The 25,442-nt window shown below is 31.4% G+C and overlaps 1 protein-coding gene across 1 annotated transcript in view; it reads left to right on the forward strand.

Moving 5' to 3' along the window:
• The window catches only part of LOC139510829 (uncharacterized), a 193,618-nt gene that overhangs the window by 135,661 nt on the left and 32,515 nt on the right, over positions 1-25,442 (forward strand). The window contains exons 57-64 of the mRNA XM_071297365.1: positions 213-479; positions 768-899; positions 1,428-1,553; positions 1,909-2,034; positions 2,484-2,615; positions 12,605-12,862; positions 13,560-13,673; positions 14,363-14,488. Coding sequence (XP_071153466.1) covers positions 213-479; positions 768-899; positions 1,428-1,553; positions 1,909-2,034; positions 2,484-2,615; positions 12,605-12,862; positions 13,560-13,673; positions 14,363-14,488 — 1,281 coding nt within the window. The remainder of the gene's footprint in view (positions 1-212; positions 480-767; positions 900-1,427; positions 1,554-1,908; positions 2,035-2,483; positions 2,616-12,604; positions 12,863-13,559; positions 13,674-14,362; positions 14,489-25,442) is intronic.

A 25,442-nucleotide genomic window follows, 5' to 3' on the forward strand; every position in this document is an offset into this window, starting at 1 on the left:
TTTGGTTAAGTTCTGAAAATTAACAATTTATTAGCAATTTGAATTAAAATGAAAAAAACAAAAAAACAAAAACTGAAAATTTTGGCAGTCTCTCAAAATGTATTTTTTTTTATTATGTGTATAAACAAGCATACTCTATCTCTTAATAGCCTGTGTGAATCCATTTTATGGTGTTTTATGTGTATTAGCAAGCATACTATATCTTATGACAGCCTGTGTGAATCCATTTTATGGTGACAACTGTGCAAGTCAATGTAGCTGTGGACCAGGGGCTGACAGGTGTGATCCTAGTCGTGGATGTGTGTGTAACAGCGCCTGGACTGGAGATAATTGTGACGTTGATATCAATGAATGTGTAGATAATCCAGGCATATGTATAAATGTCGACAAGACTTGTGTTAACGAAGATGGCGGCTATCAATGTAATTGTGGATCTGGTTATGAAAAAGTGTCTGCAGACAACAGTGATTCTTGTGCAGGTAAATTTTCGGTAGAATTATGTACAATGTTTTTCAAATGTATTTCATAAACACATATTGTAGAATGAGTCCTGTTTTTATTTACATTGTTTAAAATTAATTTTCTTGTCAGACTAGGAAATAACGGATTTTTTAAGCAATTTCTAGATTAAGTTAAGGAAAAGAAAAGATGACAAACTTTATGATTAATGAAATTTGAGGTTCAATAATTTTATTGTTGTTCTATTTCATATAAATAAAGTTTGCCACCCCAATGTTTCAAATTTATATCTTTATGCTTAATTTTAGATATAAATGAATGTAGTAGTGCAACAACGAACAATTGTTCAGCAACAGTTTCAACGTGTCAAAATACGGATGGTGGATATACCTGTAGATGTAACACTGGCTACCAAACAATAAATCCATATGAATGTGAAGGTATGATCATATATGTAAAACATAAAATATTTAGAGAATAAATCTATTATATCTATATAGTTAGTTTTGGAGATTCCTACAGTTCTAAGTTTTTGAAAGATTCCTTTATTAAATGTAACATCATGCACACATTTGAGTTTACGGTTCAAATCAACAGGGGCTTATTTGTTAGTTGCACACCTAGTGCCTACCACGAAAATATTCTTGTGGCATTGAAAAAAACCTACTTTTTCATTGCTCTGCCTGTTAAACATGATACACCAATAAGAAACCAACCCAATGACAAAAATAATCCAAAAGACTTCTAGAGAGAAGCATAGTTTTCAACAATAGACAAGTGTTTATATTATACAGTATTTCAGACTCAAATCATCCAAAATTTATAAAAATGCAGAAACAATGAGAGATTTTCCATTTCACTTAATTTTCTGAATGACAAAAATATGACAACCACTGGAAATGCTATTGCTTTTTAACCTAGTTGGTAGTAATAGATCTTAATTTAAAAAAAACTTTGATATACTTCAGATGTAAACGAGTGCACAACAGAGTCTGATGATTGTGAACAAGACTGTGTCAATAATGTGGGAAGTTATAACTGTCGATGTTTCTTTGGTTATGAACTCAACACTGACAGAAAAACTTGTAAACAAGGTAGGTTGGTTAGTTTCTGTATATGAAATAAGTTTTTTTACATTGAACATGTTTCTTTAATTGAATATGTTTCTGTATATTGAATAAGTTTCTTTATATTAAATTAAGTTTCTGTATATGAAATAAGTTTCTGTATATTAAATAAGTTGCGTTATATTGAATTATAGTGAACATCTAAAAAGAAATACTATAGATTTTAAGAACTCTTCTATCGCAATATCTCTGATGCTTTTTTACTGATAATAACTTTTAACCTTTGATTTTTAGTTACATTTCTCTTATTAAAACTATATACTCTTAATGAATTTTGACTGATTACAAATTTGAACATAAGGTATATGATTTCTATTTTTAGTGTCTGATCCATGTGGTACCCTGAGTAACCTGACCTGTAGTTATGCATGCAGACTAAAAGACAACAGTGCATTTTGTTATTGTCAATCTGGATATGTACTACTGGCTGATAACCAGACTTGTACAGGTAAATCACTGTTAATTGGTTTTACTGTATATGATCAGTGTCATTTGATGGTCACAGATATTAAACTATGTGTTCATATAACATATATAATAAAGGACTTTGTTGTGAACTAAAATCCAACCAAAGAGCAAGACAGCCTAAGGCCACCAATAGGTCTTCAACCCACTAAGAAAAACATGCACCCAGAAGCTAACTTCAGCTGGCTCTTAAACAAAAATGTAAACTGGTTCAGCAAAAATGGACGCCACAATGAACTTCAAACAAATAAAAATGAAACAAAATTGAATAAAAAGATTTAAGACTATAATCAAAGGCTAGATGTTCCTAAATTTATGGAAATATGATAATATCCCATTATATAAAATGGAACAAAAATTGAATTGAATGTTCTATTTTTAAAATTTTACCGCATCTTAACTTTTAGTGTTTATTTTGCATTTTGTTTGTAGATATAAATGAATGTGCTGATGACAGTAAAAATCTGTGTACAGATAAGTCAACTTGCTCCAATATAGTAGGAAGTTTCAAATGTAGTTGTCCAATTGGTCAGTTTTTGGAGAATGACCAAAGAACTTGTTCAAGTAAGTACAAAATATTTAGTAGGTCCGTGTATATCTGCGTCCATTCGTTTTTCGTTTTGAAATATCAAAAACAAAAAACAAAAAACGAAAGTGTTTTCATTTTTCGTTTTTGATTTCTTAAAAACCAAAACGAAAAACGAAAGAGTTTTCATTTTTCGTTTTTGATTTCTTAAAAACCAAAACGAAAAACGAAAGTGTTTTCGTTTTTCGTTTTTGATTTCAAAAACAAAAAACGAAAAACAAAAGTATTTTCATTTTTCATTTTTGATTTCACAAAAACAAAAAACGAAAGTGTATTTATGTTATCTTTCCAACACAGTTTAATTGTCATTCAAAAAATGACAATGTTGTCATTTGTCATTCATTTAAAGATCGTTAAAGTATGTACACATGCACAGCGGTTGTCAGATCAATACTACTTTAATCGAAGATAATGTCGACGGATGCAAAAGTCCAATAAGGGTGCGTGATCTTTTATTTTAAGTTTGGAGAGGTTAATCTAAGATGATAATACTGTAGCGTAACTAGCCTCTTTTACAAATAAGCAAACTATATATTGTTGGCGAGGGAAGGGCTCAAGGACTCCAGAAGAACTGGAAAAAATGATACAAAATCTTTCAGACCCTTTCTTAATCTAAAGCGCAAGTTTTAATTTATCTATTTTATTATGTTCTGGTCTCGGAGCAAAATATATACTAGTAGATACAGTGTAAGACTTTTAGTATTGACATGTATGAACAATATCAAAAGACATATGTAGGATGATGAAAAAAATAATGTAATCCACAAAGTCAAGTGTGTGGCTATTGTTAGTTTGGATTGGAAATTTTCTCACCGGAACGTTGATCGAACCAGGAACTTATGTTTTTGAATAGTCCGATGCACTAACCTATGTTACTTTTGTATAATGAGGTTCAATGGTCTAGTTCCTCGTTGAAGACCCTCCAGTTCCTTTCAAGATGAAGAACAGGCATAAAAGCCCTGTTCATTAATAATTTGTATTTTTTCTATATATTGTGTGCGATTTTGTCCCGTGTACATTTACTCCACATCTCATTATTTTCTATTTCGGACCTGGACACGGCCCAATGCTAGTTTAGACCTCCAATGTTAAAGGTCATATGTTTTTTTTTAAATTATTTGATGCCGTGGGATTGGGATTTGTATTTACAGCAAAGATGTCCAGTTTTGTGTTCTGTAATATAATGTAACAGTTTAATTTTACTTGTCCGGTACTTCTCAAAACATCTTCCGAACAATATCTGGGCGTCGGTGTCGTGGGCATGTACAATTGCTAAACCACACATGAACGTTCTTTAGTCTTCGTAGATCTATTCCAACTTGTAGTCTTTTTGAGTCTAGGACAAGCAGAATATGATATTTTATATCATTAAATATTGAATCCATAGTCATGAAGATCGATTACTTGATTGGTGTTCCGTTAACGTAGCCGCAGAACAAAAACTCGACAGCTACTTTTGAATATTTCTACAATTTTAAGTAGTTCTCCACTCACAAACACAATAATATTTTCAACATTTATTAAAATATTTTTTTTTTACACTTTTTAACTTTTATGTTGTTTTAAAATATCAATTTGACTTGAATTTGGGATCCCGCTAACATGTTTAACACCGCCACATTCAAAATGTATGTGCCTGTCCTAAGTCTGGAGCCTGTAATTCAGTGGTTGTCGTTTGTTTGTGTGTTACATTTTTGTTTTTCGTTCAATTTTTGTGCATAAATTAGGCCGTTAGTTTTCTTGTTTGAATTGTTTTACATTGTCATTTCGGGGCCTTTTATATCTGACTATGCGGTATGGGCTTTGCTCATTGTTGAAGGCCGTACGATGACCTATAGTTGATAATTTCTGTGTTATGTTGGTCTCTTGTGGAGAGTTGTCTCAATGACAATCATACCACATCTTCTTTTTTATATTTATATGAGTATATTAAATAAACATTTATATACCAAGCTAAGTCAGTTTATATCTTGTTTTTCGTCTGAATATACAAAAGGCGAGGAGAGCTACTTTGATAGATCAGGTTGACTGATAAGCTGTCTATATAAAGTAATGGGACAATGCATGGCATGAAGACATCACCAAATCACCGTATGCAATACTCAAAAAGACATCCAGAGCTTACCATATAGTCATCAACTACCCACCAACTGGCTTTGGTTGGCTCTTAACTCAAATCCAAGAGCACAGCAAAATGTCAAAATATTCTATTCAAACTGGGTGACCTGGGAGAAAAACATTGAAATTTCCAAAGAAACAAACACCCCCTCAACTTTTAATAAGGAGATTTGGTATTAATGCAAATGAGTCAACTATCCAACAAAGTTCAAATGTAGTGGATGTAAGCAATTATATATAGGCAACCATATAATCTTCAACAATGAGAAAAAACATACGGTATTGTCGGCTACAATAGTCCATGAATTGAAAAATATGAAACAGTTCAATTGAGAAAAATAACAGCCTAATTTAAAACAACATGAATTACGAAAAACACATATAAAAGACATCATCAAACGAAAACCGTTGAACTACATGCTCCTGAGTTGGAGCAGGCACATGCAATATATTGTGGCTTTTACCATGCTTGTAAACAGCCGGGACAGTTTTGTTACAGCACAGCATAAGAACAAACTATACAAATCAGTGGAAAAGGGTTTAACGTATGAGATCGATACAAAACAGAAGAAAAAAAAAGGTCTAACAAAAACACATACCGAATGTGGCAGGGTATTTTTACCTCGTTTTCAAACAATCAAAGTACTGAAGTACTGAACATCGAATGACTGCAAGTTCTTTTGGATTGTCACAAGCACTTGTCTCAGAAAATAAATCACATCTCTATACTTGAAAGTGAAGTTAATGTACAGATATGTTTTTTTTGAAACTCAGTACACATATACTATATCATATGATCTTTTTAATTTCAATGCCAAATATAGAGTTCTGACCCTCAATTCCACGGTCCACTAGACATGGAAAATGATAGTGCGAGTGGGGCATTTATGTGGTATGGACACATTCTTATTCAAATCCTTTATTAAAGAAGTCAGTAAATTTACTACAGATAACACTACATTTGTAAATTAGACGCACTAATCTAATCAAAATGTATATCTCTGATTTCGTAATACTTATGTGTATGAGAAAATTAATATATATAGAATGAAATTCAAAACAGTGTGGCTGTGGCCATTGATTGACACATTAAATTCATCCATTGACTGGGACAATTTATGTGAACGTTTATCTGTAACGACCACTGTTCACGACGTACCTACGATAGACATTTAAACTGTGGGGTCACCAAAGGTTTCTTAACGCCTTTAATTATAAAATAATTCGAAAAATTAATCAGGAATAACTTTTATGTTTTGTTTTATATAATTGATATAAATCAAAACATCGTGTTATTTCTGATTAATTTTTCGAATTACTTTATTAAGGTGTTGAGAACCTTTGGTGACCCCATAGTTTAAGTGTCTATAAAAAGTACACTGTGAGCAGTAGTCGTTACATACAAACGTTCACCTAAATTGTCCCAGTCAATGGATGAATTTAATGTGTCAATCAATGGCCACAGCCACACTGTTTTGAATTTCATTCTATTAATTTTGATAAGATTGTTGAACGAACGCGTTCAATCTTAGGATTTTATTCTTGTCAATTTTTCCGACCGAGCAGAGCGAGTCGAAAACAATTAAATAGACGTCTTTCAAGCCAAAGTTAATATGTTTGCTATACACACATATGAATTTATTAAAATTGGTTATCAATTATTAATAAAAAAAAATACAGTCCTAGATAATAAAAAATCATGAAATATTTGGTCTAGTTATAAAAAAAATCATACAAAAAAACAGTAGTTGTCGTTTGTTGATGTCGTTCTTGCTTCTCGTTTTTTAGCTCACCTGGCCCGAAGTGTCAAGTGTGCTTTTCTCATATCTTGGCGTCCGTCGTCCGTCGTCGTAACTTTTACAAAAATCTTCTCCTCTGAAACTACTGAGCCAAATTCAACCAAACTTAGCCACCATCATCATTGGGGTATCTAGTATAACAAATGTGTCCGGAAGAGCATTGAGGACTCATCAGTGACGCTCATATCAAAATATTTATAATGCCCGCGTCACACTGTCCCGATTTTTATATACGATGGACACCCGAATGCGAAAATTGTATGTTCGTACGAAGTTGGTCCCGATCTCGTTAAAATAACAAAAAGTGACCGAAGCAAGTACGATGAATAACGAAGTCTATACGATGGTGCCGAAATTATATACGATAGCAAAAGATGGACATACGAAGGTTAACCGAAGACGGGTATTTAGCTTCATGTCTCAGCCGAAGCCTACACGATGGATCACGAAGGCTACACGATGGATTACGAAGGCTACACGATGGATTACGATGATGGCGCGATGGCCATACGATGTCTAAAAGACGTCCTTTACAGCTTACGATGCATTTAAATTATATGCCGAAGGCATCACGCGTTTTAAATTGTTTGATCAATATTGAATATATATTATATTGTACATTTCATTTCTGGTTTAATCATAAGACGGAAGACCGTTGGCTTGAAGGGTAAAACTTGACTCTGAGTCTCTGCATATAATGCCATCTGTAAAAGTCTGCCATACATGGCGGGAAATCGATCTTTTTGTCTAATTCTTATAAAACTTAGTTTATTATCCCCTCGCCTACTTCATGTAAGTTGCTTGTAGATAAAATTGTTATGGACACTCTAGAACCAAAATGCTCAAAACTTGGTATGGTGTTACTCGTTAAGAATATCTCAAGCGCTATTGACTTTAAAATTCAAAGGTCAAGGTCACAGTGGCAGTTGTAATACAAGGCAATATCACCCTTGTGGACACTCTAAAACCACTATGCTTCAAAAGATTTTAACCACATTTGGTATATTGTTCCTCCTTGTAATAATCTGACGTTTTTTACGTTGAAGGCCGAAGGTCAAGGTCATGGAGATGGACTTGCTTTTTCTCCTTCAAATAGCATAATACACAGGCAATTGGTTGCTCATTTTTTTACCTGCTGGTTCTAAAGACAATATTAAAGGTATTTCCAGTTACTGATAGTTTTGGTCGATTTCTAAAAAAATAGTTTATGTATCAAATATGCATATTCAATTTACCATTTTCTGCATGTGTCATATACAAATATATAGTGTCCATATTTGTCCCCAATATGTTACATACGAGGGGATGCCACGCTCGGCATTGCCTTGTTTGAACTGTAAAATGTGTGCACTAGTCTGAATAATCACCCATAATTATGCCCATGTTTACTGATCTATCTTAAAGGGAAGGTAATGGGTTCGTTGATCCCTTTTATTCAAAAAGAGCTCTTTTCAGGAGAATATCATAATAATATAGACAAAAGGAAGGATGTGGGGAAAGCAACAAATGCGGCAAAATATGACATATAGAAAACAAAATGGTTATGGAGTAAACATTCGTGTGACAACAACTCAGACGATACATAAAAAATCAGAATAATGAAGAAAAAGTTGGTTTCCCTATATAGGTGTACCTGCAGTGTTGGTGTACGAGGCGCGTTTATAATTTTCATTATGTTACTTGATATGAAAAATTGACACAAAATAATATTTTACTTGTAAAAGTAAATCCTGAGCCTGTTATAGCTGCTCTTCTAGTTCGATTTGAATTAATAGAAACAACGCTGTCGCCTTTCTTGTTCTCATAGAATCATATGAAATGAGCTCCATGTTTTGTGAACGTCTTTCTTAACTGTCGTCTTACACTGACCAGTGCATATCGCGCATGCCACTTTAAATGTATTTTAGCGCGAAAATTAACTTACATTTAGCTGGATTTATTGCCGTCGTAGTTCCATCTTGTCGCCTTCGTACTTTTATTCGATGGCAACACGACGGGATTACGAGGTCTTCACGAAGTCGTGTTGCCATCGTAAGACCTTCGGGTAGCTTCGTGATTCATTCGTGTAGACATCGTAATGTCAAAGCTGCCCGATGGAAACGATGGAAACACGAATGCAAACCGATGTTCAAAGATGCATTCCCGGTGACATTACGATGGTGAGGATGGTGATACGAGCTCAATACGAACCCTCAACATCGGACGCACCTTTGGGGATGTTTTAACATGTTAAAAAATTTAGAACCCTTCCCGAAGTTGTCCCCGAAGGCTAGAAAAAGTGGCCGATGGTTAAAGATGGCACTACGAATTGCCCGATCTGGATACGATCAGTCCCGATTTTGAAAATTTCCATAATGGTGTTGCCATAGGCGTAAAAATCGGGACAGTGTGACGCGGGCATAAAGCCAAACAAGTACGAAGTTGAAGAGCATTGAGGATCCAAAATTCCAAAAAGTTGTGCCAAAAACGGCTTAGGTACAATTAATGTATTCCTGGGATAAGAAAATCCTTAGTTTTTCGAAAATTCAAAGTTTTATATTCAGGAAATTTATAAAAATGACCACATAATTGATATTAATGTCAACACCGAAGTGCTGACTACTGGGCTGGTGATACCCTCGGGGACGAAACGTCCACCAGCAGTGGCATCGACCCAGTGGTGTAAATAGTTATCAAAGGTACCAAGATTATAATTTAGTAAGACACGCAAGAATAAAGAAAAATATTTGGCCTTCAATGTCTCAACCTTTTTTAATGTGAGTAACTTCATTGTTCACTTAGATTTCGATTTTGATATTGTTTTTGCTAGTTTTCATAATAGATTTCCGGTAATTGTTCTTCATAAAAACCTATGGGAAAGCACATTAACTAAATTTTCCAAACGTTTATTGGAACCCAATGATTTGGCAAGGTGTTGCAACCTGTAATGTAAAAAAGTTACAGCCGTTTGCACTGAGTGTGTAGGCAAAAGTAGCATATCCTTGGTTAGCTTGCTTGTATTATTAGGTTAGATAAACTACCCTCCATTAAGAGTAGACTAGTTCGACAGATAACCAATCAATCTGTCTGTAGAACTAGGCTCCTTCTACAGGAGGGTGGTATACCTTACTTAGTTACTTCATAGTTCAGCTAACAAACAAGCGATCCAAAGATATTATCTTTGTCTACACACTCAATGTAATCGGCTGTAATGAAAATGCGGAGTTTGCGAGACCAGGCTCAAGCAGCCAGTCGGTAGCAGTCAGTTTTCAAATATATAAAAACAAATATTGCATAAGACTCAAACGTACTTCAAATGTTTTTATTAATATATAACCACTATATCATCAGTTTTTAAAATATAATTAAGCAGTCAAAGACACTTTTCAATGAATTTTAAAATTTCATTTCTAGTTTATTTAAGAATTGAATGCCTTTTTTTTTGTTACTTCATTGAGGTGTAAAGCGATGACCGAAATACATTTTGTATGAAAAGCGGAAGCGCTTCATTCTGAAAATGTACGCACAGTCAACGCTTTTACAACCCCATGAAGTTACAAAAAGAAGAATTCAATATGTATAATTACATGTTTTAGCTAGGATCATGAAAACATGTTTTTTATCAAGTTTTTATTAAATTCACCTTTGCACTTTATTGTGGGACCTCGTGTCATCATGAATAATGATTTTCGTTGTGTAATGTAACACGAGATGTGCAGTCAGCCAATCAGAATAACGAATTATTATGAAACATACATCTTATGTTATTATTAGTTATATAAAGCCAAAATCAATCGCTTTCGATATATTACACAGCGTACTGTCCGCTTTACATTTTAAATAGTCAACACTTGGAGTGTTTATAGAATCGTAAATAATTATGATTTTTTTTTAATGATGGCAAAATTGCAGTATTGGGTGAAATAGCTTTCCTTATTATCGGCATCCTGTCAAATAGTTCATAAAAAGTAATAATAATTCTGCATTAAAAGAAAAGAAAGTTGCACTCGTGCTTTAACTTTTTTTTGCCACACAAAACTGTTTTTACAAAACATTCTACCTCTGAACTAGTGGATTTCGCTTAAATATGACCGGACAAAAGGTTTATTTTTTGTATTCAAAGTATGGTGGGCAAATAAATTATTTATTAGCTTAAAAAAGATTGATCCGTGCTATAAATTAACTTGTTATTTTGATCAAGAAGGCCCTATATCTCTAGTTTACGTTCTCACCTAGTGCAGATAAAAGTATTGACGAAGAATTTTTTTATTACCTGTCTGGTAAGGGTTTTTATAGGGTATACGACCTCAACTTAAGACTTACTTTAGAAGAAAAAAACTAAGCAGAACAACACCCTGGATTTTTCTACTGTAGACCCCAGCTACCCAGCTTCCCTTTGCACCTAGTGAGGATAATTTTTATTACATTTTCGGTAAGGATGGGGTTCGGTGTTCGACCCCAAATTTGGACCTATCTTTGAAAAAAAATAAGCTAAACAGCAACCTTGATTTTTTTCTCCAGCAGACATCAGCTACCTAGCTCCCCTTTACACATTGTTCGGACAGAAGTATTTCCGTAGACATTTGTTTATTAACTTTTAAGTAATGATGGGGTAGGGTGGGTAACTGAGGTCCACTTGAAAAAAAATTACAGGGACTCCAATGTGGTGTAGTCTATGCAGAACAATTACCGGAAATCTATGGTAGTTTGCAAAATAATAGTCTTTTTTATAATGTGATATGTAAAATGTAGGTAAATAATGAAAGCACGATTCTTAATTAATAGACATAGAAATAAAGAGAAACCGTATGATAACCAATAGCAATCTCCCAGAGACAAACTAACGTTCATTAAGGCAACTAGTATGATGGTCTTGATTCGGGGTTCTTAATTTCTGTATTCTTTGATTTTATGCCAAATTTCTCTATTCTTTATACTTTTTGACAATTATTCTCTTACATGTATCATTACATTTTAAAAACACCATTATTCTAGCCGTTTTATTTATTTCTTGGTCCATTGTCTCTATTATTTATATTTTTTGTCCACTATTCTCAATTCCATAATCCCCCATCAACGACCTCTAGTTAATATCACCTTATAGGCTTCACAAATAAGCAAAATTAATACCTTATAGGCTCCTAATGACAAACCAATTTAATATCCCGGTTTGAATTGTGAAATTGCGGAAATTTTAAAAATTTGATCAAGCAAAATACATTATCGTCCTCGTAGTTCGTAAAATACTGGCAGATGGATCTTGGTCATCAATTCTAATAATCTTGGATCGACCTTTCTAAACCTAAAAGTGATAAAGTTCACGCGCCCATATTGTTCCGATTGCTAAAGACTTTTGCATCCGTCGACATTATCTTCGATTAAAGTAGTATTGATCTGTCAACCGCTGTGCATGTATACTTTAACAACCTTTAAATGAATGACAAATGACAACATTGTCATTTTTTGAATGACAATTAAACTGTGTTGGAAAGATAACATAAATACACTTTCGTTTTTCGTTTTTTGTTTTTGTGAAATCAATTTTAGTTTTTGAGAAATCAAAATTGAAAAATGAAAATACTTTTGTTTTTCGTTTTTTGTTTGTGAAATCAAAAACGAAAAACGAAAACACTTTTGTTTTTCATTTTGGTTTTTAAGAAATAAAAAACGAAAAATGAAAACACTTTCGTTTTTCGTTTTGGTTTTTAAGAAATCAAAAACGAAAATGAAAACACTTTCGTTTTTCGTTTTGGTTTTTAAGAAATCAAAAACGAAAAATGAAAACACTTTCGTTTTTTGTTTTTTGTTTTTGATATTTCAAAACGAAAAACGAATGGACGCAGATATACACTGACCTTAGTAAAGTTAAATCGTAATTTTTATTTTTTTATTTTTTCATTTTTTTTTATTTGAATAAGATATGAATAACTGCTGTTTGTACAGTATTAATACAATTGATCAATTGGCAGAACATTGAATTAAGTCATCAAAGTTGAACTAAAAATGGACAAATTGAATTAAAGAATATATATTTTTACTTATCGGTGACATAATGTTTATGTACATTTCAGATTGTGATCAGTTTCACTGGGGTGACAACTGTAATAATACATGTAACTGTGGCGTTGGAGCAGAGAGGTGTGACAGAATTACTGGGTGTGTGTGTAAATCAGGATGGCGGGGGACACTGTGTGATGCTGATATTAATGAGTGTAATGGTGGAGTCAACCCATGTGATACATCCTCCAACCAAAGATGTGTCAACACACCTGGCTCATTTGTCTGCCAGTGTGTGACTGGTTATCAGAATGTCACAGGAACTTGTACTGGTAAATGAACAAAAACCCATGATTTTTATTTCAGTACTATTATTAAATTGCTTTTTCCTATACTGTTAGATTTGAACCCCACAAAAAGGTCTTTTACAATAACAATAAAGTTAAATATACTTAAATAGAACCAAATAATATCAAACCATAAAACATCAAGTAATACTTTGTCAATCAAGTTTTTACTACATTTAAGGAATGACTGTAATATTTTTTCTGTCTATGACGAAATAACATAAAAAAAATTGGTGCACACTGAATAACGCGTGTAGCGGCTTATTTAACAGTGTGCTCCACATTTTTTATGTTATTTTGAATAGACAGAAAACAATATTACAGTCATTTCTTATAATTCAATTCTCAATTCCATTTCAAACCGTAGAAAACCATGAAAAAACGTTGATGACGTCACGGTCACATGACTAAATTATGTATATGGGCTGATAACAAAATAACGTCAGCCAATCAGAAGACATGTTACATCCAAAATTAAGTTATTCTAAAATACATTAAATAAAAGGTTAATTTATTTGTGACATGTCATCATGTTCATTTATTTTTTTTGGCACAGAGACTTGGATTTTTTAAACATGCAAAAGTAGAAGAAATTGAATCTTGTTTGAAATTCCAGAATAATTTCTTTTCTTTTTAATGGCTGGAGGGGTTTTAAGTAAAACCTGATTATTTTTTTTTCCAGATATAAATGAGTGTGATAACAATCCATGTGATCAGTTATGTACTAATACAGACGGAAGCTATACATGTAGTTGTAGAACTGGCTTTACAAAAGATGCTAATGACAAATGTCAAGGTAATATTGATTATTTAGTATTTTGTTGGAAAATTCCACATCAGTACCTGCTATCATAATCTTTAATATAGGCATTCTGTGTAATAATAAATGTATTTACAATTTTGGTATTAAGCTGTATTTTGTCACCGAATGACCTTAGTAAATCTGCACTGAATAAACTTTCAATGTCAAGCAACAACCAGTTTTTAATTATGAAGTCAAAGTTTACAGAGACCTGTGTAATTTTACGTAATGACGGACACATTTGCATACAAGTGTAAATATGTCTATTCTACTAGGAGATATTCAGCAAAGTTGTGTGATTTGCTATCAATGCTTTGAACCAAAAGAAAAAATCAACCAATGACTTGACATTATTTTCCTTAAGGGGGAACATAGTCTTTTTGATTCTGAAATTGTAAATTAAAAAGTTGTATATATATTTTAGTTGCTGTCACCTCTTTTTGAATCAAATGACAACGTGATATACTAGCAGATAAAGTTAAAAAAATTGAAATAGATAAAATTTTGAAATTGTTTATATTGGATGCTTAAAACGATCAACACAAAAGAGTAATTGAGTTAAAGAAAGAAATATAATGAGTTGCAACTGTGAAATGGCTGCCAAAATATATAGAAAAAACTTAAATTCAGTCATGTTTTAATGAACTTTGTTTAGATGAATAATGAGAAATCTTATTTTGTAGATATCAATGAATGTGACACAACTTTGAACAAGTGTGACCAGAACTGTCTTAATACTCCAGGAAGTTATAAATGTTCTTGTAATGATGGATACATACTCAGCCCAACAGACCAGAGGACATGCAACAGTAAGTTGTTTTGCCAAAAATCCTGAATTCCTGCTCCACTTAGTTAACTACATAGTTGCAAATTAAATTAAAATCCCATTTCATATAATCCTAGTTGGAAATAAGAATAAACTCCCATTTCATATAGTCCTAGTTGAAAATTGGAATAAACTCCCATTTCATATAATCTTATTTGGAAATTAGAATAAACTCCCATTTCATATAATCCTAGTTCGAAATTAGAATAAACTCCCATTTCATATTATCTTTTGTTTTATTAAAAGTATTTCATGTTGGTTGTTAAAAGATAGAAATTTGATTTAACTATCAGATTTGTGTTTTGAATAAATTTTACTGTTTTGAATAAATTTTACCTTTATTCTTGATACCAGTAAAATATTATAAGATTTGTAATAATTGCATTTATCAAAAAATCAAAAAGGGCTTTTAAATTTTAATGCACCAATCATGTATGAATAAATCTAGTAAAAGATTACAATAAATGTGTGTATGCATTGTAATATTATATGTATTTATTATTTAATTCACAGTTCAGACCGAATGTACCAATTTCAATTGTACCGCGCCAGGAACGTGTGCTGTCAAATCTGATGGACAACAATACTGTACATGTCCAACAGGATACACTCTAACAATGATGGCGGATAATATAACTGAAATCTGTCAAAGTAGGTTTCTATGCTCCACCTACCATAGTAGAGGGTGCATTATAATTTCTGGTCTGTGCATCCGTTCGTTCATTCGTCCGTCTGTCCCTCTTCAGGTTAAATTTTTTTTGGTCAAAGTAGTGAAGTTGAAGTCCAATCAACTTGAAATTCAGTTAAAATGTTCCCTATGAATATAATCTTTTAATTTAAATACCAAATTAGAGTGTTTACCCTAATTTCACAGTCCACTGAACATAGAAAATGATAGTGCGAGTTGGGCATCCGTGTACTATGGACATATTCTTGTTTTATATATTCCATGATTAGTGATTTGAAACAGTTAAGTTTTATAAAATGTGCTTTATGGATATTTCTGATAATTTTACATTATTGTTAAAACTTGATCCATCATTTTGTTTATAAATAATAAATAATTACAATTATAATAATAAATAAGAATAATCATTATGAATAAAAGAAGAAATGGGATATATTTTAAGAAGACAGCAACTCCATGACAAAAATAACAAGCAGATATCTAGAGGGCAACACACAGTCTTCAACAGGCCAAACACCTTATTAAAATTTCTATACATTCATTCTAAAAATGCTGCACAATTCTCAAAAAATGTTAACAGGGATAAGTCATGAATTTTGCAAGACATGAAGGAACTCTAATAATGAATGTGAAAGAGTCTTGATTTCAATAAAATCCAGAAATGCATAAATCACAATAAATCTCTTCATCAGTATATATAATTGTTATGACTATAGACAAAGATCAAAGAAAAAATAATAATAATTTATCAAAATCCGAAAAAGTGTATTTTACCAGTAATTTCTAAAACGTTATCTTTATAGATCACTTTTAAAATTAAAGACAGGTATATTTATTAAATATTTCAGACATTGATGAGTGTAAGACAAGCAAACCATGTGCTGATATGTGTACTGATGAAACACCAGGGTACGAATGCTCCTGTACCAAAAGTGGTACAAAACTGGACAGCGATAAACAAAGTTGTACAGGTTGGTATATTATTGTGTGGAGGGAAATGTTTCGTTTTTTCTGGTTTAAACAATTCTAAATTAATAATCACAATGTAGGAAGCATGTTAAGAAATGGACAAATAAAAGTATTTAAACATTAATTGTGTATTAAGTATACATTAATTATTTTTTTCTTTACATTAAAGTAATACATGTAGTTGAATATTCATTAACAAAATATTGATTTTTATATATATATATGTGTATATGTCTGTGTGAAATTAAAATACAGCAAATTCTATGGTGTTGATCTATACTAAACTAAATTCAATATTTTATTTCAAAAGCTTGTGCTGAAGGAGAATGGGGACAGAACTGTGTTGAAAACTGTACATGTGTGACAGAAAACATCAATTCTTGTAACAAAACAGATGGAAGTTGTAATTGTAAAACTGGCTGGATGGGAGACAACTGTGAAACAGATATCAATGAATGTAACACAACAATATGTCAGGCTAATTCAATGTGTGAAAACACCAATGGATCATATGTTTGTGTCTGTGATGAGGGTTATTTTAACTCTAAAGATGTTTGTCAAGGTTAGTTTTCAGAAATTGTCTTTTTATCTATGAGGCCTTATGGGGGTATCCAAGTAATCACTTAATCACAAATGTTTTGCCAATATAATCACATAGTCATTAATTGGTTATCTAAACAAGATAATCAAATAATCAAAAATGCAGTTCTAGTTTATCAAATAATCAAATATTCATGAAATATTTTGTCTGGTAATCAAAAAATCACTATAAAACAGCCACATAATCAAAAGAGGAGGCTCATCTATAACTGTTTTGTACTTTTCAACTTTACAATTACCTTCAAATGTTTGATTATATATATTTATTTATTTCTGAAATTGACAGGAAGACAGTATATAATCTTTGAGATAAGAGGATCTGGATTAGGTTTATAGAATAGAGAGTCATGGTAAAAAACAAAGAATATAGAAAAATGGCCTAAAAATTTTTAAAATAAATACTGAAATGAAAACCTCCCAATCCATAACATCCGATTAGAGGATAATAACATATTAACTTTTATGCCCCATTAATGGGCATAATGTATTCTGGTCTGTCATCCCTTCGTTTGTCCGTTCGTTTGTCCGTTAGTCTGTCCCGCTACAAGTTAAAGTTTTTGGTCGAGGTAGTTTTTGATGAAGTTGAAGTCCAATCAACTTGAAACTTAGTACACATGTATTTTATGATATGATCTTTCTAAATTTGAATGCCAAATTAGATATTTTACCCCATTTTTACGGGCGAGGAACATGATAGTGCGGATGGGGCATCCATGTACTGGGGACACATTCTTGTTTATTCCTAACCTAAATCATTTCATTTCCAGTATGTGGTTCTAACACATTTGGTAAAGACTGTGCACAGACCTGTAGCTGTGTTGTTACCAATACAGATTCCTGTCATAATGTTGATGGTAATTGTACATGTAAAACTGGTTGGAAAGGAACCACCTGTTCTGTGGATGTTGATGAGTGTACAGTTACTTCCTATATATGTAACACTACATCTAATTCTGAATGTAACAATTTAAATGGTACCCATGAATGCAATTGTGTTACTGGATACCAGAAAATAGCTGATGGAAGTTGCCAAGGTAGGCAGATATTTTCAAGTAGCTATTATTGATGGCCCTGTATTTGAACTACTGAGAAAAACCATATGTATAGTTATAGAAATAAAATATCACAATTGAAAGCTTTTGAATATTTTTTAGTTGAACTGTACAAAATTTTGGTTGATAAAATGTGTAATTGTAATGAAGGGTTATTTTTGTCCAAGATGATTGAAATATTTTCGTTTCACATAACTTTGTGCTTTAGCTAAAAATTCACTTTGTTTCATGCAAATTGGATTAAAAGCAGCATGTAAGCTATTATATAATTTTAGATCATAGTGAACTGGTAATTTTATTTCCTGTCCTGTTTGTCTGTTCACATAACTCCACTTTACCACTTTCATTATACATGTTATAATTTTTTTTTTCAGAATGTGGCAGTGCAAACTTTGGAGATAGCTGTTCTCAGGCCTGTACTTGTATTGCTGCCAATACAATGGATTGTAACAATGTTAATGGTGGTTGTACTTGTAAAACTGAATGGACGGGAACCATCTGTGACATGGATGTAAATGAATGCGATGATGCAACAACTTGTGACAGCATTCCTGATTCAACTTGTCAAAATTCAGTTGGTTCTTACGATTGTGTCTGTAATGCAGGGTATCTGAAAAATGCCTCTAATCTCTGTGATAGTAAGTTTTGCTTATCAAATTCATGTAAACTGATTTAAGTTGAGTTCGTGCCACCTTTATCTGAAAAAGTAAAGAAATGTAATATGAATTTCATATTTAAATCTCAACATCTCAGTCACCTATATATGATATTAATGAAGAGTGGTATATGGATTTCATTTTCAATATCTCATTATTGCAGATACTCTGAAAATTTTGAAAATAAGTTATGTATAGTTGTGCATTTTTCATTCCAAATCTGTTTATTAATAAAACAAAATTATCATATGTAATACATTTGTTAATACTTCTGCACAGCAAATGACATCTTATAACATTTCTTGTGAGTATGCTGTACATCAGAGTAGTTTTTAGATTTATTTTGTACACAGTTTTATTGTACATCAGTTTTTATTTATTTTTTCACTAAGATTAATAGAAAATATTAAATAAAATTGTCCAAGTGGTTCAATTTTTTAAATTAGTTATGCAGACCTTGTCTCCAGTTTGTACTTTTTAATATTTTTGTGTTGTTTTATTGCATGGCATTGATGAAACTATGTACAATTCCGCTATTGTTTTTAATTTTCAATTTTTTTTCTACTTATAATTAAACTATCAAATCTTAACAGTAATTAGTAATCTCATTTGTCAAATGAATAAAATTTGTACAAATGCTATCAATATGTGTATGGGATATCATGCTATGTTGTACTAAATATGTAATTGAAGAAAGTTTCATCTTAATCATCTATTTGGAATATTATGAATGCAAAATCTTTAGCCTCTTTGTGCTACTGTGAAAGTACTTTTATTCGTGGGGTACCACTTTTCGTGGTTTTCGTGGATGACTTAATCCACGAATTTAAGTGTCCAACGAAATAAAACAACCATTGTCCAAATCAAGACATGGAAAGATCTCCATGAAGGTTTGACTACTGATATGATCTAGAGAATATATTGAATAATCTCGAATCTGAGAATACTTTAATAGAAGTCACAGAACTACAACTGCATGCAGGATTATACCAATTTTATCTTTAATAACCTAAACTGTATAACTTTTCATCTTTTAATTCTCATAAAAAAAGGTTTTTTCGATAAAAGTCAGATTTCCGGTATTGATACAGTACTTGCAACCTTAGGCGTTACTATTTCAGCGATCAGTCAGCGGTCACCGATCAGTCACCGATCAGTCAAGTTCGCGTCAAACTCACGTCAGCAATCCGTCAGACTTATAGTAAAAGTAATTGACTGATCGGACTGATCGGACGGATAGTACCGATCGACCTTGATGACGGATTGAACTTTTATACGTCACATGATAAACTAATACAAATTACGGAATCTTAGTTTCGTTTAATCTAATTAAAATGGCGACTCTTGAAAATCGAACGTTCAATGATACATTTTGTTTATTAATTATTTAGCAAAGTTTTATGAATTGAAATGAAAAGAAATGTACAGATAAAACCTAAATTAAAATATCATCTTTAAAGAATGGTCTTTTTCGTTTTATTTAGGTTATATATTTTGAAAACCGGCGAGTTCTAAAACGGTGTCTACATCGCGATTTTTATTTCATTATTTTCCAAATATTCTCGGGAAAAACAAAATGAAAAAATCAGTTATTGAAAAATGTAGTCTATTTTTTTTTCAATATTTTAAATTTTTGTATCCTTATCATCATAAAATTCTTAAAAAAAACTTATCATAATCACGGACTTTCTATATTTTCGTCACAATCGAAGCATTTAAAATAACAAATTACAAAAATAACTGCTGTATTTTTTAACAAGAAATAGAAATAGTTTTAAACAATGCAAACAACATTACATTATATTTTTCTGATAGTCTTTTTTTAATAAAAAAGATAACAGTCTCTACTCCCAAACAATAAAAAGTACAAAAAACCAATGTTGGTAAACATAAATATATTCCTTAAAAAGAAAAAAATAAGCAGATTTATTCTTGAATAATTCACATTTTCTACAAAAAAACATATGAAAATCATTTATAACAACTGATTGCAATTGAAATTACAATATTTTCCAATATGAAAAGAAATATTTGCATTTTTGCCAACACGTACAAAAAAATAATATCTCTTTCCTTAAAGTAAACATAATTTATGAAGATTTTTCTGATATTATTTTAATTTTATGAAAAACAAACTATTCTCAACGATAAAAAGTACAAAAATCCAATGGCGGTCAATAATTTTCAGTAAATTGAAACAATATTTGCATTTTAGGAAACGCGTACAAAAATTCTACATCTTTTTGCTAAAAGTAAGCATATTTTATGAAGAACAGCCAATCCTGATGTACAAAAAGTACTGAAATCATATGACGGTTAATAATTTGTATCAAAATAAATCAATATCTACATTCTTATCCCACAAAAACAAAAGTTTAAGTATTTTAATTCTCATTATATCTCGATTCTCATTAGGAGACTTGTCTCAAAATGGTAAAAATAACTGATTTCAAATAAAATAATATCATTTTTGATAAAAAGAAAAATAATTTTGATTATTTTAAACAATGCGAACAAAATTTTAGTATGATTTTTCTGATATTATTTTAATTTTATGAAAAAAAACTATTCTCAACTATAAAAAGTATAAAAATCCAATGGCGGTCAATAATTTTCAGTAAAATGAAACAATATTTGCATTTTAGGAAACGCGTACAAAAATTTTATATCTTTTTGCTAAAAGTAAGCATATTTTATGAAGAACAGCCAATCATGATGTACAAAAAGTACTGAAATCATATGACGGTTAATAATTTGTATCAAAATAAATCAATAACTACATCCTTTTTCCACAAAAATAAAAGTTTAAGTATTTTAATTCTCATTATATCTGAATTCTGATTAGAAGACTTGTCTCAAGATGGTAAAAATAACTGATTTCAAATAAAATAGTATCATTTTTGATAAAAAGAAGAAGAATTTTGATTATCTTAAACAATGCGAACAAAATTTTAGTATGATTTCTCTGACATTCCTTTGATTTTATGAACAAAAAAACTATTTTAAACTATAAAAAGTACAAAATCCAATGGCGGTCAATAATTTTCAGTAAAATGAAGAAATATTTGCATTTTAGGCAACGCGTACAAAAAAATAATATCCCTCTCCTTAAAGTAAACATAATTTATGAAGAACAACCAATCCTGATGGACAAAAAGTAATGCAATCATTTATTTTAACTATTTTAAGTCTCATTACATCTCAATTCTAATTAGCAGATTTGTCTCAAGATGGTAAAATAACTGATTTCAAATAAAATAGTATCATTTTTGATAAAAAGAAGAATAATTTAGATCATTTTAAACAATGCAAACAAAATTTTAGTATGATTTTTCTGATATTATTTTAATTTTATGAAAAAAAAGCTATTCTCAACTATAAAAAGTATAAAAATCCAATGGCGGTCAATAATTTTCAGTAAAATGAAACAATATTTGCATTTTAGGAAAGGCGTACAAAAATTCTACATCTTTTTCCTAAAAGTAAGCAAATTTTATGAAGAACAGCCAATCCTGATGAACAAAAAGTACTGAAATCATATGACGGTTAATAATTTGTATCAAAATAAATCAATAACTGCATTCTTATTCCACAAAAATAAAAGTTTAAGTATTTTAATTATCATTATATCTCAATTCTAATTAGAAGACTTGTCTCAAGATGGTAAAAATAACTGATTTCAAATAAAATAGTACAATATTTGATAAAAAGAATATTAAATTTGGTAATTCTAAACAATGGGAACAAACTTTTAATATCATTTCTTTAACATTCCTTTAATTTCATGAAAAAACAACCTATTCGAAACTATTAAAAGTTAAAAAATCCAATGGCGGTCAACAATAACCATTTTCGTAGAAATATGTTCATGTTAACAGAGTCATATAATACAATTATGTATCATATGTCTCTGATGTTTATAATATTTGATACGAAAATATTAATCAACACAAACAATTTAACGCTCTAAGCATTTTATTCTGTTAAACTATTTTTACTTTTGTATTGCAACTAATTTTATTACAAATTATAACGTGAAAAATTAAGGTGTCTTCGTAGAGGTCCGCGTTCATCGATTGTAAACACTGTGGAGTTCGGTTTACATAAGAATTTTAAATATATACGTATCCGTCTGATCCGTGCATAAATTTAATTTACTGATCGATCGGTGACAGTTGTCAGTGTTACGGCCAGAAATCGCCTTTTAATTGTAGCCAACAAAAGACACAAATCAATAATAAAATTTAACAATATTTATTATACAAAAGTTTACAAGAAGTATTACACAAATTTTACTATCAACTTAACTGTCAAAATATGAGTCCATTGATCTTTTATCTTTATCTGTATCCGGATATCTTTCGGAATCCAATCTGAATATTACGGTCACAATCCAGTATGATGTTGTTTGTAGAATAAAAGTGTCAATCCAAAGGCTATGAATATTAATGTCTATCGATGTCTAAGTCCAAATCCAAGAGTGAGTGTTTTACTTTAGTGTCTGTATATATATATAGTTGAGACGGAAAACTCTAGAACATTCTATAAATGGAAAGTTCTAGAAACTATAACGGAAGTTTCTGGAATAAAGTAGAAGTTTAAATTACGCATCTTTTATAGGGATCATTCTGGAAAGTTCCAATCATTCTGTAATTGTTCCAGTGATTTCTAAACTGCACAGTTCTAAGATTATTCTGTAAACAACTATCAGGCCACACAACACAAATTAGGCCAACATAAATAAATACAATAATTACAATATCATAACACCTCCCCCCATAAAAGAAGTTTTAGTGTAACAAAAACTTATCATGAATAATATGAACAAAAGTACATAGTATATACAAAGTGTTTTAATAAGCTCTAGATAAAGCATCTGCTATTACATTATCTTTACCCTTAATATGTTTTACAATTACATCATATTCCTGTAACAACAAACTCCACCTAGTCAACCTCTGATTCTTGTTTCTCATTTTATGTATGAAGGTGAGAGGATTATGATCAGTACAAACAAGAATAGGATATACAGTGGGATTCAAATATACATCAAAATGTTGAAGTGCTGACAACATTGCAAAACACTCTTTTTCAATAGTTGAATAATTTTTCTGATGTTTATCTAATTTCTTAGAAAAATATGATATAGGTTTCTCAACATTATCATCTGTCTCTTGATATAAAACAGCTCCAATTCCTACATCGCTTGCATCAACGGCAAGTTTAAATTGTTTTTCAAAGTCTGGAGTAATCAGAACTGGACTATTAATTAAAAGTGATTTGCTACTTTCAAAAGCGTTTTGACAATTTTCACTCCAGATAAATTTAGAATCTTTTCGTAAAAGATGAGTCAATGGTTGAACCACAGTAGCAAAATTTGAACAAAATTTTCTGTAAAATCCAATCATGCCTAAATATCTCATAAGTTGTTTTCTATTTGTAGGAGGAGGAAATTTGGAAATAGCTTCCACTTTAGCCATAATAGGTTTCACTTGACCTTGGCCAACTGTATGCCCTAAATAATCAACAGTGGCCCGACAAAATTCACTTTTACCAAGATTAACAGTCAAATTTGATTGTGACAATCTATCAAAAGTATCATACAAATGTGTTAAATGCTGTTCCCAGCCATCACTACATACAATTAGATCATCAATATAAGCATAACAACAGTTTAAATCTTTTATAACATTATTGATCATTCTTTGAAATGTAGCTGGTGCACTTTTCATGCCAAATGGCATTACAGTATATTGAAATAAGCCATCTGGTGTAACAAAAGCTGATATTTCACGAGCTCTCTGTGTCAATGGAACTTGCCAATAACCTTTCAACAAATCAAATTTGCTTACAAATTTTGCTTGACCAATGTTGTCAATACAATCGTCTATCCTTGGAATCGGATAGGAATCAGATTTTGAGACTGAATTTACTTTTCTGAAATCAGTCACGAAACGAAAAGTTTTATCTGGTTTTGGCACAAGGAGACAAGGAGAGCTCCATTCACTATTACTCGGCTCAATAATATCATTGTCAAGCATATATTTAATTTCTTTTCTCATAGCTTCAAGTTTGAGTGGATTAAGACGATAAGGATGTTGCTTAATTGGAGAAGCATCTCCTACATCAACATCATGACAAACAGCAGTGGTTTTGTTTGGCACATCTGGAAAAAGATTTTTAAAAGAAAATACCAAAGTTTTTATTTCTTCTCTACGATCAAAAGACAGATGTGCAAGTTTTGAGTCTTAATTTGACAGAATTTCTGAATTTTTCAATCTAACCGTCTCTTCCATAGTTTTAGAACTAAAAGGTGGTTCAATTGCATCTGGTTTGTCATGATTGTTCTCAAATTTAACCATGCCTAAAGTGGCAACTGGTTTACTCTCACATTCATTAGTACGCTCAAAGTATGGTTTTAACATATTAATATGACACACTCTATTTTGTTTGCGCCGACCTGGAGTTTTTACAATATAATTCAAATCATTGATTTTACTCTCTATTGTATAAGGACCACAATATTTAGCCTGTAAAGGATGTCCAGGGACTGGCAAAAATACAAGTACCCTATCACCAGGCTCAAAAACTCTGTTCCTGGCATCTTTATCATACCATATTTTCATCTTGTTCTGTACATTTTTTAAGTTTTTCTGAGCAATTTGACAAGCAGTATACAATTTTTCTTTTAATCTAGATACATAGTCTAAAAGATTCAGGTCAGTATGTTCAGTTAGCCATTTTTCCTTAATCAATTTTAACGGTCCCCTTACAGTATGGCCAAATACCAATTCAAAGGGACTAAATCCAAGGGATTCTTGAACAGCCTCTCGAACTGCAAAAAGTAGAAAGTGAACTCCATCATCCCAGTCTCTGTCAAATTGAAGACAAAAGTTCTAATCATGTTCTTCAATGTTTGATGAAAACGTTCTAAGGCACCTTGAGATTCCGGATGGTACGCACTTGATCTAT

The sequence above is a fragment of the Mytilus edulis genome, chromosome 2 (genome assembly GCF_963676685.1).
Source record: "Mytilus edulis chromosome 2, xbMytEdul2.2, whole genome shotgun sequence".
Lineage (NCBI taxonomy): Eukaryota > Metazoa > Mollusca > Bivalvia > Mytilida > Mytilidae > Mytilus > Mytilus edulis.